This window comes from Lepidochelys kempii, chromosome 6 (assembly GCF_965140285.1).
Source record: "Lepidochelys kempii isolate rLepKem1 chromosome 6, rLepKem1.hap1, whole genome shotgun sequence".
Lineage (NCBI taxonomy): Eukaryota > Metazoa > Chordata > Testudines > Cheloniidae > Lepidochelys > Lepidochelys kempii.
The window spans coordinates 125,249,919-125,262,946 of record NC_136385.1 but is presented as its reverse complement, the minus strand read 5'-3'; the positions used below and the strand labels follow the sequence as shown (position 1 = coordinate 125,262,946).

At 49.3% G+C, this 13,028-nt stretch overlaps 1 protein-coding gene across 9 annotated transcripts in view; it reads left to right on the top strand.

Moving 5' to 3' along the window:
- Window positions 1–13,028, top strand: part of SAMD4A (sterile alpha motif domain containing 4A) — a 208,437-nt gene that overhangs the window by 172,085 nt on the left and 23,324 nt on the right. For all 9 annotated transcript variants that reach the window (XR_012159608.1, XM_073350082.1, XM_073350081.1 and 6 more), the window contains one exon: window positions 2,652–2,737. Coding sequence is in view for 8 of the 9 variants with exons in the window: in XM_073350082.1 (XP_073206183.1) it covers window positions 2,652–2,737 (86 nt within the window). In the remaining variant the exon portion in view is untranslated. The remainder of the gene's footprint in view (window positions 1–2,651; window positions 2,738–13,028) is intronic.

Below are 13,028 nucleotides of genomic sequence, written 5' to 3'. Positions count from 1 at the left end.
TCATGGCTAGCGCTGGCGAAAAGGGAAGGTTAGGAGGAGATGGGGACGTAGCCTTACTCTCTCCTCCAGCCAGTAGAGCTGGCTGGCTATAGAGGCAGGTGAGCTCACTGCCCCCCATTGTAGCAGGGAGGCCCTTCTTCCTTCTCCTGTGTGCTGAGGAGCTCCAGAAGGCATCATGCCTGTCTGAGTCACAAAGCCTCCTTGGCCTTCTGCACCGCTTCCAATGTTAGAGGGTACATCTACACTGCACACTAAGCCTGGGCTCTGACTCTGGTTTGAGCCCGAGCCCAAGTCCCCTTTCTGGCCGCACTGATCAGTCTGACTCGGGTCAGCAAGCCCTCAGGACCCTGCGAGTGGGGTGGGTCAGAGTCCAAGTCCCACTGCAACTCACATTTTGCAATGCGGATGCAGGTCAAGCTGCAGACATGAGTCAGAGTGGTGCAGTATAGACATGTTACCAAGGCTCTGAGACCAGGTCCAGCAAGTGCAAATCCTGGTTTACAAGACAGCGTGGATGTTCAGGCATGAGCTTGGAACCACTGAATCCACAAGCGCGGATCCCACAGACCCAGGCTCACTGTGCAGTGTAGACATAACTAGGCAGGCCCTAGCAAGTACAGCTGAGCCCTATACAAATAGGCATGTTGGAAGCTTGAATCAGAATGAGCCTTTAGTGTTTGACTATGCACCATTATTTTTTAAAGCCTGTGGAAAGATCTTCCTCTTTGTGGTGCATGATCCTGGAATCGAGTGGCTGCTCTGGGGTTACCTTCGGTCTGGCTACTTGCTTTCATTGCCAGCGCCGGTCCCCTGCTGCTCACTGGTCCCATGTCCTCCAGTGGAGTTTTTTATAGCCCTGACTTGCAGTACGAGGGAGTGCACGTACAGAGCAGTTGCTTCCTTTCGATCCGTGATCATGTGACACGGATAGAGAGAGCGTGCCTGGGACTGGCATTTGTGTAATGTGAAAGTTGGGGGAGGGTTGGGCTTTTTAAAACACTTTCTTTGGTGGCTTGGGCCCTGACTGTACATGCTTAAGTGCTTTGCTGAACTGGGGCCTTAGAGCAGATTGCCCAAGCAGTCTGCACTCCTGTAAGGGTGCTGCCCATGGTCTCTGCGTGTCCCTGCCTCACCGCTGTCGCTGCACTGTGAAATACAGGGGAAACAGTCATACCCAGCAAAACCCTTCGATGCTGGTGTAAATGGCTTCATTGACTTCAATAGCATTTTGCCCATTTATACCAGCAAGGAATTTGTCCTGCTGTGGTCAGTACAAAACAAAACAAGTTTCTTGAACTGAGGAATGATTTAAAAGAATATCTACGAGGGATGGGGGAGTCCATTCAGCCTCATTTTTGAATCATGCAAACCTCTCTAAATCATTCCTAAACTAGCTTTTCTGTAATAAAAGTGGTGGATACAGAGCACATGACGGGGTGCCCTTCACACACATTTGGGAGGACCTGCATAACTTACTCAGAGCTTTAACCCTCCTGGGTAATTCAGACTGCCCACTCCCAACACTGCGAGCGGGGACTGTTCCATGCAGCAGCTTGCTGTGTGGAGAATGGAGCAGTTTGGTAACAGGGGGGAGGGAGGCTATTAAAAAAAACGGTCAGACTTCCATGGAGAAATGTCAGCCCCGGTCCAGTTCCAGCACTTTCTGTTTAAAATGTATGAATAGACATGAAATACAAATTACCTAGAAACTTCAAAGGGCAGAACATTGAGCCCGGTGTGTAATTTCACACTGATTGGCCACTTACTTTAAGAAAAATGTTTTTTGTGCCGCATTTTAAGCCCATATCAGACCTCACTGCTAACTCTGGTGTCATGACCAGCACCTCTGTCATGCGTGAAGTTGAGTGGTATGGAGATTTATCAGTCGAAGTTGGGGAAATGGCATTGTTAGCAGGCACACTCCCAAGCCTTCTCTGAAAACTGGGGATATTTACTGGTCACCATGAGGGTTAAAATTGATGGGGAAGCCATAATGTAGAGAAGGCTCCTGTGACCAGTTGTTTTGATGATGCTTGCTTCCCAGCGGGTTTAACTAAGATGGCAGTTCTGGCTGTAGAATTCTGCAGCTCTTACGGACTTTAACTCCAGTTCAGTTGAGTCAGGGTTAGAATGGGTGGGAGTGTTTGGGTAAATTCCCCCAATGCAGACACTGTCTTATTCTGTAAGTTAATTTGCACACACTTTTGTGGCATTATTTCAAAAGCTTGCTGTCAGTCAAATCAGTGGGAATTTTGCCATTGACTTCAGTGAGACCAGATTTTGACCCTGGAAGCAATAGATTTTAACAGCACACTCTTTGTGTGACAGTGTCTTTCACATGTGAGAATAGGATAAGATGGGGGAACCAGATTCTACTCTGTTACTGCTGATTTGCACATGTATAACTCTAATGGAGTTACTCTGGATTTACAGCAATGTAACTGAGAGCAAAATCTGGCCCTAAATATAGACTGGCATGGCTGGAATTGTAAAAGGGAGTCTTTCTACACAAGTGCTCCATTGATAACTCATTTCAGACAATTGCAATGGAAGTCTAAGACCATTCTTAAAAACAACACATTGATGTCAGTCCCGTTTCCTGGTCACCATGTGTTTTGCTAGCTATCCTTTTTTTGTTTGTTTGTTTGCAGTATGTACACAACTTTTAGTTTCCAGACCTGATGAGGAGAATATAAGTTCCTATTTACAGCTCATAGACAAATGTCTAATTCATGAGGTGAGTTGTGTCAGATCTTATAAAACTGTTGTTCTCATTGCTTAGAAACTGTTTCCAAAGTTTCTGTTTATGTAAACGTTTTGGTTTCTAACACAAATATTTTTGGGAGTATTAATAGTAATTCTGACTGTGGCAGACTGTAAATGCAATGTGGTGCACAGAAGTGTAGGTCACTATGTCCCTGTACAACATCAAAGAACTGGAATTGACAAATTCATCATGCTTGTGACATTATGATCAACAGCTGGATGACAGAAAAACCCAGGATGAATGTGCATGGGGTTTCAAGCAGAGAGACTAAACTATCATTCAGCATTTCCAGTTTCTGTTTTGTAGCAAACATTTTGTGATTTGGCACCTACCATTCTGTGTGCCTCTTCATGAGAGCTGCTTGTGCATGGATTTTTATTTTGAACTGTAGCTTTCTCTAAAAGATACATTACCACGTGTCCTTCAGGGTGACTGAAACATATTTTGAGCTCCATATGCCATAGATCTCAGGCACAAGCCACCCTGCTGTGTATATTTATCCCCTATGTGTACCAAGTTCCTGTTGCACTTGTTACTCCTGGGGAAATTCGGTGCCAAAAAATTAAAAATTCTGCACACAATATTTTAAAATTCTGCATATTTTGTATGTCAAAATAACACAATATAATCACACCAGTTTCAGTTATTTTGGTAATTTATTTCAAATACCTGTCACCAAATATGTCTGTAACAATACAGACTGGGGAAAAAAAAGATTCAGGAAATGTTTTTTTGACAAATAGATTCCTTACTAGGCATATGAATACAGAACGCTGAGTAATTCATCTAAACTACAGTACAGAACTGTGTTTCCTGCGCACCTCAGAAGCAGTGAAAAGGCTTTGGGGGATTCAGGGGTAACAGAGGAGCTGAGGGAGAGGGAAGGAGCCTGGAGTGAACCTGGAGGGTTATTGGGTGTGGGTGGGTGAAGTATGGGACAGGTTTGGGGAGGGAGAGGGATTTTTAGGGAGTTGGGGAGCCTCCCCCATTCAGACCCTGGCTGACCCCTAACCTCTCCCATTCAGTCAAGCACATCTGCTCTTATCCCCGTGTGTCCTTGCAGCCCTCCTCCCCCATCTACATGTGGCCCTGCACCCCCTACCCTCTGTCCCCATGTGACCCTTCAGCCCACCTCCCATTCAGCCTCTGGCTCAGTGCTGTCACCCCACTGATCCTGCATCCAAGTCTGTCCCCCACTAGCTCTTCTGAACCCCAATCTGTGAACCCCCCAGCAGCACCACTCTGTCTGTCCCGTGCCTCCTCACCTGACCCCACTGTGAGGACAGCAGCCTCTCTGGCTGACTGCCCTCTCTTCTGGGGCCATAGCAGCCTCTGGTGGGCGAAAGATGTAACTGTAATGCCTCTCCAGCAGAATTTATATTCTGTGGAGAAAAAAAATCTGCGAGGGACATTAATTCTTCATGCGTGCAGTAGTGTGGAATTCCCCCAGGAGTAACTTGTGTACACATGTGCTGCACCTGATCTTACAAGATGCATGGCATTACACGGCCATGCATCTGAAATCTGGATGGATCTCTGAATATTTTCCAGTGTCAAAAGATCTACAGTTTACACTGTCTTTACATGGTCACTTGTGTATAAAAGTGGAGTCTAGAATCACTCAGAAATCTGAACTATCCTACAGGAAAAGGAGTGGCGAAATTTTGGCAAAAGTACGTTGACTGCTGTAAACACAGGTATATACAGTGTGCTAAGTGGAAAAAAGGGTTAAATTACAGAGTTCTGAATCCTCCATGTGAGACGCTATTGCCTAAATAATAGAGCTCTCATCTGGTTCTTGGGCATTTCCCATCCTCACAAAAGCTCTGATTCAGGAAAGCACTAAGTGCTAGGGTAATTAACCATTGGAAGAATTTATCAAGGGCCATGGTGGAGTCTCCATCACTGGTAAATTTTAAATTAAGATTGGTTTTTCTAAAAAGATATTCTCTAGTTCAAAAGGAATTATTCTGAAGAAGTTCTGTGACCTGTGATATACTAGAGGTCAGACAAGATGATCACAATGGTCTGTTGTGGCCTGGAATCTCTGAAGGGTTTTCCTGAATCTGGGACAGAGATTTCCAGCCCTGAAGGGAAGTCATTGACATTCAGGGTTTAAAAAAACAAACACTGTCCTCCCAGAATGCTTCTGTCCACAATAGTAACAAGTTTGCCAAGAGTTTTTCAGTGAATGGTAGTGAACTGTCAGCATACATTGTCAAGGTACAGTTTGCCACTTGAAATATACAGCAGCTGCGCTAGGAAATTTCATTTTACTATGAAGTGAGTGGTTAGTTTGCTTTCCCACCTCAGCGATGGTTCTGTCTGAGCCAGGCACATAGTTTAAATATAACCAAAGCTTCTAATATGTGTGTACAAAGAACTCTTCCACCTGAGTCCAAGTTCACGGAGATCCCATGAAAAGCTCCTTTCACTCTAATTCTTCATGTATTTCCAGACATAGCAAGATTTTTTTCCCCTTGATTGCTCCATGATGAGTCATGAAGTCAATGCAGCATTACGAACTGCATCCATCCTAGCCTAGTCTCTCCCCCGTCTTCTTTATATTTCTGACATTAACCCATGTTAATGAAATGTGATTCTGGCTTGGCACATCCCAGCTGTATAGGACAACTGTACAGGGTGCAACTCCAAACTCATTTTCTGGGTGGTGTAACCAGATGCACTGCCCTGGCTGCAATGGTATAAGGGAAGTGCTTGTTGGTATTCTCAAGAAATGCCTTAAGTGGAACAACATTTCCTCCCTGGCAAAGCAGGGGAAGGAGGGAATAGATTCTCCATGCTCTATGAAGCCCCAGATTTTCCCTTGCATATTATGCATAAAATGTAAATGTAGAGTTTGTGAAAGGTGCAGGATTGAGTGGCAGAGAAACCACAGACCTCTCTTTACCCTCTGACCACACCCAGCGGAGGCAGTGCTTGCACATGTCTATTCCAATGTAGGTGCATGCTCCAAGCACAGCCGCTGGAATATTTTCCCCTAGCGGCATCTGTTAGGTCAGCTCCAATGCCCTCTGGTACTGCACACTCATAGCTCTGGTATAAAAGGCCCTGTCGAGCCTGCTCTCCTTCATTTCCTTCTTACCGCCCGTTACAGCGGCTGGAACTCCTCATTGCTTCGGCGATCGTTCTCTTAGTGGTTCTTCTTCGAGTGATTTCTCATGTGTATTCCACAATAGGTGTGCGTGCTCGCCACGTGCACCAGTGCCGGAAGTTTTTCCCCTAGAAGTACCCATGGGGGGGAGCACCCCCTGCAACCCCCGGAGTGGCGCCTGCCTGGTGCGGTATAAGGGAAGATGCACGCTCCCCCCACCCTCAGTTCCTTCTTGCCGCCAGTGAAGGTGCATCGGAACTGCTCTGCTCCAGCTTTGCCGTAGCTCATCCCTAGAACTGTCTGTTGGTTCAGTGTTAGTACCTGTCGTTAGTTTAGTTAGTCAGTGAGCCCAGGCGGGGGCATGCCCCGTGCCCCGGGGTTTAGGTCGTGCAGCTCTTGTAGGCATTCTGTGCCAAGAAGTGACCCCCAAGCAGACTGTTTGCGCTGTTTGGGAGAAACCCATGTCAGCGAAAGGTGCAAGATTTGCAAGTTGTTTAAGCCTCGCCTCGGACCAAAAGAGAAAGGGACATTCGGCTCCGGACCATCCTGATGGAGTAGGCACTGACCCTGACCCTGGCACGCCGCTCCGAACCAGTACCCGGCACCTCAGCGCTGGTACGTGGTGACCCTCCGGTGCCATCAACCAGTCGGCACCGGTCCCCATCCGTGGGGCACGCCACGGGGGCCAGAAAGACTCCCTCTTTGCAGCGGCATCGAGGGAAGTCTGGGACAGAGGCTAGGCCCATGTCGGGCAGTCCTCAATTGCCACCAGGCCCCAGGCCTCTGACTCACGTTGAGAGGAGTAGCCTGGCCCCATCGGAACAGGCTTCTCCGGGTGACCGGATGCCGTCCACACTTGAAGCCCTCCAGGCAGCCCAGGATGTTATGTCCATGCTGGTGCCCGGAGCGCCACCAATGTTGGCCCCATGCTCCAGAGGCAAGCCACCGTTGGGATCTCCCCAGTCGCCTCCGGCCCAGTACCAATCTCAGTTGAGGGAACATTCCCGACGCCATTCACCTCCCAGTGACCGTTCAGGGAAGAGTCCATGTGGATCGCCCTCGACGCCGACCAGACTGGCTGGCTGGGTTCCAGCCGGCCGGGACTCTCGGCAACTCTCGTCCTCAAGGAGCAAATGTCGACGGGACCGCAGCAGGCATCGCTAACGGTCCTCATCTCGGAAAGGGTACCGCACTCGGTCATGGCACGGTTGTCGACGCCATTCCTGCTCGGACTCCCACTCCAAATCTCCGCCAAGACATTGCAGCCCCGGGCGTCGATCACTGGCATCTCGCTGTCACGGGTCCGCCTGTCGAGGCCGTTCCCGGAGTAGCTCTTACCGTCGGTACCAGTCCTCCACGTCAAGATCGTGGTCCCGTGGCCGATGTAGATCCTGGCACCGCCACTCCTGCTGGTCCAGAGACAGCAGCAGATCTTACACCAGCCTGGCCTCCATTTGTAGCCGTCCTTCGATGGGCCAGGCCAGCCAAGCCAAACAGCCGGCACCTAGCGTTGTGGCCGGCCCAATGGTACCAGTGGGCACCATGGCCTCCGGCGCAGCCCCTGGTGGGAGCTCACTCGGTGGCCAAAGCTTCGGAAGCACCGTCGGCCTCCCTCTCCAAACCCCCAAGAAAGGAGTCGGTGGGACGTATGTCCTTAGCACCGTGCCCGGAGTCTGACCAGGTAGTGGACCCTCCGGTGCCGGCCGATACCCAGAGCACTTCACCGGCCTCCTCGCCCCACCCAGAGGAGGCGATTGCAGCCCTGCCCCCTCCACGCCGCAGGAGGACTTCAGGGCCCATCAAGAACTCTTAAAGAGGGTGGCAGCAAGCCTCCACCTCCGGGCAGAGGAGATGGAGGAGTCCTCAGACTCCCTGTTTAACGTGCTGTCCCTGTTGGCACTGGGTAAGGTGACCTTGTCCCTCCATGGAGGGGCGGCTAAGATTTCAAAAGCCCTGTGGGAAACACCGGCCTCGTTGGCCCCCATCTCTAAGAAGGCGGAATGCAAGTACTTGTATACCCACCTGGCGCCCAAATCTCTGGTGGTTGAGCCAGTCAACCACAGGGAACGGCAGGGTCAGCCAGCCCTGACCCCAAAGAACAAAGATTCTCGGAGACTGGATTCTTTCAGAAGGAAAATTTATTTGTCTTTGAGCTTCCAGTTACGAGTGGCAAACCATCAGGCTCTCCTGGGCCCATACGAATTCAATCTGTGGGGCTCCCTGCTCAAGTTTGAGGACTCCCTCCAGGATCGTGATAGGAAGGAGTTCCAGGCGCTAGTGGAGGAAGGGGCAGCGGCCGCTAGGGTGTCCCTGCAGGAAGCCTCAGATGCTGCAGACATGGCCGCATGATCCATGGCCTCCGCGGTGTCCATGAAATGGGCGTCATGGCTCCTGCTCTCTGGGCTGTCCAGCAAGGTGCAGTCTTCCATGCAGGATCTCCCGTTTGATGGGAAAGCTCTGTTTGCAGCGAAAACAGATACAAGGCTGCATGGAATTTGCTGAAGGAATTGGCGGCTGTGATTGCAGAGCCACTGGCCATTATCTTTGAAAACTCGTGGCGAACCGGGGAAGTCCCGGATGACTGGAAAAAGGCTAATGTAGTGCCAATCTTTAAAAAAGGGAAGAAGGAAGATCCTGGGAACTACAGGCCAGTCAGCCTCACCTCAGTCCCTGGAAAAATCATGGAGCAGGTCCTCAAAGAATCAATCCTGAAGCACTTGCATGAGAGGAAAGTGATCAGGAACAGCCAGCATGGATTCACCAAGGGAAGGTCATGCCTGACTAATCTAATTGCCTTTTATGATGAGATTACTGGTTCTGTGGATGAAGGGAAAGCAGTGGATGTATTGTTTCTTGACTTTAGCAAAGCTTTTGACACGGTCTCCCATAGTATTCTTGTCACCAAGTTAAGGAAGTATGGGCTGGATGAATGCACTATAAGGTGGGTAGAAAGCTGGCTAGATTGTCGGGCTCAACGGGTAGTGATCAATGGCTCCATGTCTAGTTGGCAGCCGGTATCAAGTGGAGTGCCCCGAGGGTCGGTCCTGGGGCCGGTTTTATTCAATATCTTCATAAATGATCTGGAGGATGGTGTGGATTGCACTCTCAGCAAATTTGCGGATGATACTAAACTGGGAGGAGTGGTAGATACGCTGGAGGGGAGGGATAGGATACAGAAGGACCTAGACCAATTGGAAGATTGGGCCAAAAGGAATCTGATGAGGTTCAATAAGGATAAGTGCAGGGTCCTGCACTTAGGACGGAAGAACCCAATGCACAGCTACAGACTAGGGACCAAATGGCTAGGCAGCAGTTCTGCGGAAAAGGACCTAGGGGTGACAGTGGACGAGAAGCTGGATATGAGTCAGCAGTGTGCCCTTGTTGCCAAGAAGGCCAATGGCATTTTGGGATGTATAAGTAGGGGCATAGCGAGCAGATCGAGGGACGTGATCGTTCCCCTCTATTCGACATTGGTGAGACTTCATCTGGAGTACTGTGTCCAGTTTTGGGCCCCACACTTCAAGAAGGATGTGGATAAATTGGAGAGAGTCCAGCGAAGGGCAACAAAAATGATTAGGGGACTGGAACACATGAGTTATGAGGAGAGGCTGAGGGAGCTGGGATTGTTTAGCCTGCAGAAGAGAAGAATGAGGGGGGATTTGATAGCTGCTTTCAACTACCTGAAAGGGGGTTCCAAAGAGGATGGCTCTAGACTGTTCTCAATGGTAGCAGATGACAGAACGAGGAGTAATGGTCTCAAGTTGCAGTGGGGGAGGTTTAGATTGGATATTAGGAAAAACTTTTTCACTAAGAGGGTGGTGAAACACTGGAATGCGTTACCTAGGGAGGTGGTAGAATCTCCTTCCTTAGAGGTTTTTAAGGTCAGGCTTGACAAAGCCCTGGCTGGGATGATTTAACTGGGAATTGGTCCTGCTTTGAGCAGGGGGTTGGACTAGATGACCTTCTGGGGTCCCTTCCAACCCTGATATTCTATGATTCTATGGCATGAAGGAATCCCGCACGACCTTCTAGACTCGGGGCCTCTATGTCCCGGCTCTGGCAAAACCTAAGTTCAGGCCGCAGCAGACTCCCGCCCAGGCTGCCGTCCCAAAGTATGAGGCCGCTCATAAGAAGCAGCAGGTTTGGACCGTCTTTTTCCGTATTCTAGACCCCCGGTCCCGCAGTGGGACCTAAACCTGGTGTTGGCTCGTCTCACAGGACCCCCGTTTGAACCACTAGCCATGTGCTCCTGGTCTCACCTCTCGTGGAAGGTGGCCTTCCTGGTTGCAATCATATCATCCAGGTGAGTGTCGGAGCTTAGGGTCCTGACCTCCGAGCCACTGTACATGGTCTTACATAAGGACACGGTCCAGCTCTGCCCACACCCTGCGTTCCTGCCAAAGGTGGTCTCCTCCTACCATATGGATCAGGACTTTTTTCTGCCGGTCCTCTGCCCCAAGCCTCACGTGTCCAGTGAGGAGCGCTGTCTCCACATGCTCCATATGTGGCGGGCTCTGGCTTTCTACTCCGAGCGGACCAAGCCATTCAGGAAGTCCGCACAACTGTTCGTCGCCTCAGCTGAGCATGCGAGGGGCCAGCCGATTTCCATTCAGTGGCTTTCCAGTTGGATCACTTCGTGTATGCCGGGCGCTGGCCTTCTACATCCAAAGGACCAAAGCATTCCACAGATCCACTCAGGTGTTGATAGCGGAAAGAATGAAAGTTTCTCCCCATTTCTGTGCGGAGAATCTCATTGTGCATCACTTCGTGCATCAGGGCATGTTACGACCTCGTGAACATCTCGCCGCTGCTCACTTAACAGCTCATTTTACAGGGTCTCAGGCCTCCGCCACTGCTTTTTTAGCGCAAGTTCCAATTCAGGACATGGGCAGGGGGCAACCTGGTTGTCGGTTCACGACACACTATGTCATTACACAGCAGGCTAGAGACCATGCTGGCTTCGGCCGGGCAGCATTACAATCAGCCTGCTCTTGATCTCCAAACCCACCTCCGGGGCAGTTGCTTGTGGGTCACTTACATTGGAATGGACGTGTGCGAGCACTCAAAGAAGAAACGGTTACTAACCTTTCTGTAGCTGTTGTTGTTCGAGAGGCATTGCACATGGCCATTCCAAAACCCACCCTCTGTCAGAGGTGGTCGGCAAGAAGAAACTGAAGGGGAACAGGGTCGGCAGGGCTCTTTATGCTGGCGCTATGAGAGCGTACACCAGAGGACGCTGGAGCCAAGCCAACGGATACCACTAAGGGAAAAAATTCCGGCAGCTGCACTCGGGGCGTGCACACACCTACATTGGAATGGACGTGTGTGACACATCTCGAAGAACAACAGTTACAGAAAGGTTAGTAACCATTTTTTCTGACGTTCCGTGTGGCAAGTCACCATCTCGGTAGCCCGGGCAAGTGACCGGGCACTCCAGAGCCATCCCTGTAACAGCTAGAGTGGGAGCTGTGGAATGGCTTGTGACATTCGGCTCCTCCCCAGGTTGGAGGGATGAGAACATTGGTTCCATAATACATCCTGGTCTCTGAGGTATGGGGTGGGACCAGGGTTGGAAATTGTGCCTGGTACTTCAGCAAGGCAGCGTGGAGTACTGCTGAGAGAGCAGGAAGTCATGAGAGCAAAGATCTAAAAAGGGAGCCTGGAAGGTGAGGATCGGATGCTTGAGCTTGATGTGCAATGTGAGAGGAAGCCAGGGAAGGGATTGGGAAGGGAGGGGCATAGTCTGAGCTGCGAGAGGGGGAGGTGATTTTTGCAGCTGAATCTTGGATAGGCGTCTTGCTCAGATCCCGTGGTGATGGGTGTGTGACAGGTAGTAACAACACCACTTAGCTCTTGTGTAGCTAATGCTTTTCAGCCATAGATTTCAAAGCACCTTTACAAAGGAGGTATCTTTATCCCCAAACTGACTTGACAGAGGTCCCCAGCAAGGTCAGTGGCAGAGCCAGGAATGGAAACCAGGTATCTTGTGTCCCAGTCCAGTTCTCTCTAGATAGAATTGAAGAGAGGTCAGAATCTAAGATGCTGGAGAGAAAACATTGATTGAGTCCTGTATTCCTAAAACCAATAGTTTTTCATTGGTCTCCAACCAGAGCTAAAGTGAGTTGCTCCATAGTAACATGTCTACAGTGGTTTTCATTTGCATTATACATGAATATGTTAATATTACTGGGATGCAAGGTAAGTAGATTGAGCGTTAAATGTGACAGTCAAAAGGATAATATTAAGATGGCTCATGTGATATTGGTTAAACTGCCCATAAATATATGTATTATAGTAAATAATTGTCTGTAGGCCTCTGCTATCGTGGGGCATGAACAGGAAACCGTTCACATAATAATGTGTTAGGAGCACAGGGGGTCCAGAAGGCTCAGGAGATTGGTAGAGGAGTAAGGGGACTTCCAGTGCCAAGCTCAGGTTAACTCTAACCTGGGACAGTAGCAACCAAATGCCATTACAATCTCAAGGCTCTTTGGTCTCAGTGTAATAGACTGTGGTATAAAAACCTCGAATAGAATAGAAAATAAATGGAAGGTCTTAATCCATTTCCTGGGGAAACAAGTGTCCACCTCACAGAAATCACTGCAATTGGTTCTGGCTGGCAGCTCCCATCAGTAAGGAGATTGAGGATTTTGCTCTCTTGTTATCATGGGAGAAAGTCCCTCCAGGTCCAACCAAGACACGCTGGCAGGGCAGTGTGTGGACTGTTGCATTGCAAAATGCTAGCACTGTACCTGTTGAATAGCTGAGCCGGAAGCCACCAGTTCCCAGGGCTGTCAAGCCAGCGCCTTTCATGAACACTATACTTACTTTAAAAGGTTTTTTTTAAAGAACTCAGAAGTTTGTTTATTTTTAGAGATGTCTTGAAAATTTTAGGGTGTGCACTGCGGGATGAAAATGCCAGTTGCTTACTAGAGCGTAGCTATTAAACAATCAGGAGCATTCATTTAGCATTAATAAACTGAGCACTCAGGGAATTTTATGTACATACTATGATCTGAGTCATAGACTTGAAGGTCAGACGGAACCCTCATGGAAATAATTATGACCATTTTCTGTCCCTAAGCCCCAGTATAACTGAATTTCTTTTCATAGGCAACATGCAGTATGTTGCTAATTACTCTGTTT